Here is a 3,373-nt window from a genome sequence, read left to right on the forward strand (position 1 = left end):
TCCCACCGCTCCGCGTCTTACGGTGGGCGGCCGCGGGGGGGGTATGTGTGTGTGAGGGATGCTCACCCCCTGCCACGGGCCAGGCCGGGGCAAAGCGCAGGAGGGTGCAAGGCTGAGCGGTCCTACCCTGCGTGCAGCAGCGTTCCCGAGTGGGCAGAGCAGCTTCGCACCCCCCCGGGCAAAGCCCTGGGCTGGGAGAGGCGCTCGGCTGGACGCAGTGTGAGGGTAGGTAAGGGTCCAAAAGTTTTCCTTTCTTTTGAGGCTTGGTTTTTTGGGGGGGAACACGAGACGTCAGAGAAGCAGGTCCCTCCAAGAAATGCCATTTCAATGATTTTAATAAGCAAAATAGGAAACAATTTTAATAACCAAAAACAGAAACCAGTCTGAATAAAACTACAATAGACCAGGTTTTTTAATATTTTTCATATCATAAGCAGGATTTGAAATTGATCCCTTCAGAACTTTACATGAAATAAAAACAATTTTTTCCGCTGCTGCAATGTTTTGATTTCAACACAGTTGAATCAGTAAAAACCAAAGATCGTTTTCTGATGCATGACTAATATCCACAATATTTAAAACTGCAAGCACCATGCTGTTCATTACAATCTTGTTATTACTGTTAATTTATAAACTAATACAAACTTAAAATGCATCCGGCCAGCAGTGCCAGCTATCCTAAAAGGAAACTAAAAAATAAGTTTTCATTTTGGTATTTTTGTCAGTGCAACGTAAATCCTTTTACTGACCTGCAGGAGGAAAAAAAAAAAAAAGTAATAAAAACACCCATAAGACTCCAAACTACTACTACTATACAACTGGAAATAAATTTTGGCTAAAACTTTCACTCGCTGCATAGGGAAGCAGAGAAGCAGATTACAAATCATTGCAAAAGAATACACTTAAAAGTTGCAGTATGTCTTCTGAAAAAAAAAAAAAAAAAAAAGTTCGAGTTTTATATGCTTTTCCAGCCCACTCATCCGCTGTTACCATTGAGAAACCTGACTTCAGTGGCGACACGGAGCCCTCGCTGCTATTGCAACTTGACTCGTAAAGAGGAGGGGGTTTGGAGTTTGTTGGATTTATTTTTTTTTTCTTTATTTACCGCAAATCGAGGGGCAGTTGTTTCTTAAAAGGAACTGGTATCTCGTCCGTCCTTCGCTTCCTGAGTGTACAATCAGAAGGGAAACTATATGGCCGAGCCTAACCGCTCCGGGCTGGGAATTGTCCTGAAGGAAAGAGCTTCGCTGCCACTTTAAAGCATGGAGTAGGCTCTAGGGACCGATGAGAGTTTTTCCCTGTTAAGTTTAGGTTTGTCAATGCCATTCAGGCGTTTTTGCTTCTGCCCCAACAAACAAAAACCAAAATGAAAACTAAAAAAAAAAAAAAAATACAACTTAAAAGTGCACCAGATATACAAAGTTGGGTTTTTTTTCTAATGCAAAATGCCCATAACTTTTTTTTTCCTTAAGTATCTCTTTAATACCAAACAAACCGTATAACCAGCCTGCTGAAATGTTATTGTTTTTGTGTTTTTTTTTCTCCTGTGCGGTTTGAAGTAGCAGATATTTACAAGCTAACAACCATAAAAGAAAATAAGAGAGCAAAACCAACGAACAAAACTGCACAAGCAGTAAAAAGTTTGATAACTTGTGATGCTTTTCTTATCGATGAAACAAAACAACAACAGAAATCTATGATCGATGATCAACATGCTATAGTTAAACAAGAAAATGGTACAAAATAGAAATTATTACCATACATGTCCAGCATGCAGGATTAATATTTTTAATGCAGATTTTCGTATTTTTCTATATAATCAAGCAGGCAATAAAACTGATGAGTTTTTTTTCTTTCTTTCTTTCATTCTTTCTTTCTTTCCTTTCTTAGATTGAATGTCCCATCTGAGTCCTGTAACTTATTTCTCAAAGCAGGCAATATATGGAGAGTTTGCATATATTGTCCTTTTTATTTATTCTCTTTTTCCAAGCAGGTAAATTGTGCATGAGATGGTGCTGTATATGTCCTCTCTCTTTCCAAGCAGGCAGTATGTTATAGATGGCTTGTTCATTGTCCTTTTTTATTATTATTCTCTTAAAGTCCATCTCGTTCTGCAAGCAAGCGATCTATAAAACGCTTCACTTGTCCTTTTCTCCTTTGCCTCTGTCTCTGTCCCTCTCTCTAACTCACAAACGAAAGTCGAAAAGTTGCACTTTACCTCTCCCGTCCCCACCCCCAGCCTACTTTTCCCACAGCTACTCTAGAAGACTGGATGCTGCAAAAAAAATCAAGTCTCTATTTTTCTCTCCTTCTTTCTCTCTAGTCAAGCAGACAGATGGATGGAGATGTCAGAGGAGGATGGGAGCAGGGGGGGGAAGGTGACGGGGGTCAGGTTTGGGGGCTGGGGTTTTTTTTGTTTGTTTTTTAATTATTTTTGTTAAGCACTCACATGAAGAACTCGGGGGAAGACGGGTTGTCACTGGTGGAGCCGGCCTCTCTGAAGCCATTGCTGGCAAGTTTCTCACACTTGAGCTTGTAGGCGTCTCTCTCTCTGGCGAGCCGGGTCACTTCTTGCTTGAGCTGTTCCACCTGCTGAATGAGCTGGGTCTTTTCGTTCTCCAGGTGGTGTTTCTGCTGGACACGTTTATACCTGCAGGACTGGGCATAGCCCCTGTTCTTCAAGGTCCTCCTCTTCTGCTTGAGGCGGATCACCTCATCTTTGGTGAAGCCTCGGAGGTGCCTGTTGAGCTCCCTCACAGACATGGAGACCAGCTGGTCATCCGAGAACCGGTCCTCCACGCTGCTGGAGGGGGGATGCTGCTGGTGCGAGTTCTGGAGCTGCTGGGAGGAGCTGGAAGAGGTGGAGGGAGTGGGAGAGGCCTGGTGATGATGATGGTGGTGGTGGTGAGGGTGCCCGCTGCCGGCCAGGTCTTCGTGAGTGACCGCGGGGTACTGGTGGTGGTGTTGGTGATGGTGGTGATGGTGGTGGTGGTGGGCCCGGAAGCTCTCGAAGCCTTGCAGCTGCTGGGACACCTGGTGGGACCCAATGAGGGCTTCGACAGCGTCCTCCGGGGTGAGGTTCAGCGCCTCCGGGTTCATCTGCTGGTAGCTGTTGGCCATCCAGTACAGGTCCTCCAAGTGGGTCTTCTGCTCGGTGGGGCTGAAGCTGGGTGAGGAGGGCACGGAGCTGCAGGGGGTGCTGATGGGGGTGGAGGAGACGGAGCCGGCAGGCTGCAGGCGGGTGCAGAGCCAGCCCGAGCGGTCGTTCCTGCCCAGGGGCTCCTTCTTCACGTCGAACTTCATCAGGTCGAAGTCGTTGACGTACTCCATGGCCAGGGGGCTAGTGGGCAGCTCGGCTCCGATGCCGAGCTCT

The 3,373-nt window shown here is 45.9% G+C and overlaps 1 protein-coding gene across 1 annotated transcript; it reads right to left on the minus strand.

The window, feature by feature from the left end:
• Positions 1–2,405: 2,405 nt before the first annotated feature.
• On the minus strand, positions 2,406–3,367 carry MAFB (v-maf avian musculoaponeurotic fibrosarcoma oncogene homolog B). Its single transcript, XM_009883451.1, has one exon. It carries the CDS (start codon positions 3,328–3,330, stop codon positions 2,446–2,448), a length of 885 nt encoding a protein of 294 aa, XP_009881753.1. The 5' UTR covers positions 3,331–3,367; the 3' UTR covers positions 2,406–2,445.
• Positions 3,368–3,373: the final 6 nt, after the last annotated feature.

Source organism: Charadrius vociferus, unplaced genomic scaffold (genome assembly GCF_000708025.1).
Source record: "Charadrius vociferus isolate BGI_N301 unplaced genomic scaffold, ASM70802v2 scaffold320, whole genome shotgun sequence".
NCBI classification, from domain to species: domain Eukaryota; kingdom Metazoa; phylum Chordata; class Aves; order Charadriiformes; family Charadriidae; genus Charadrius; species Charadrius vociferus.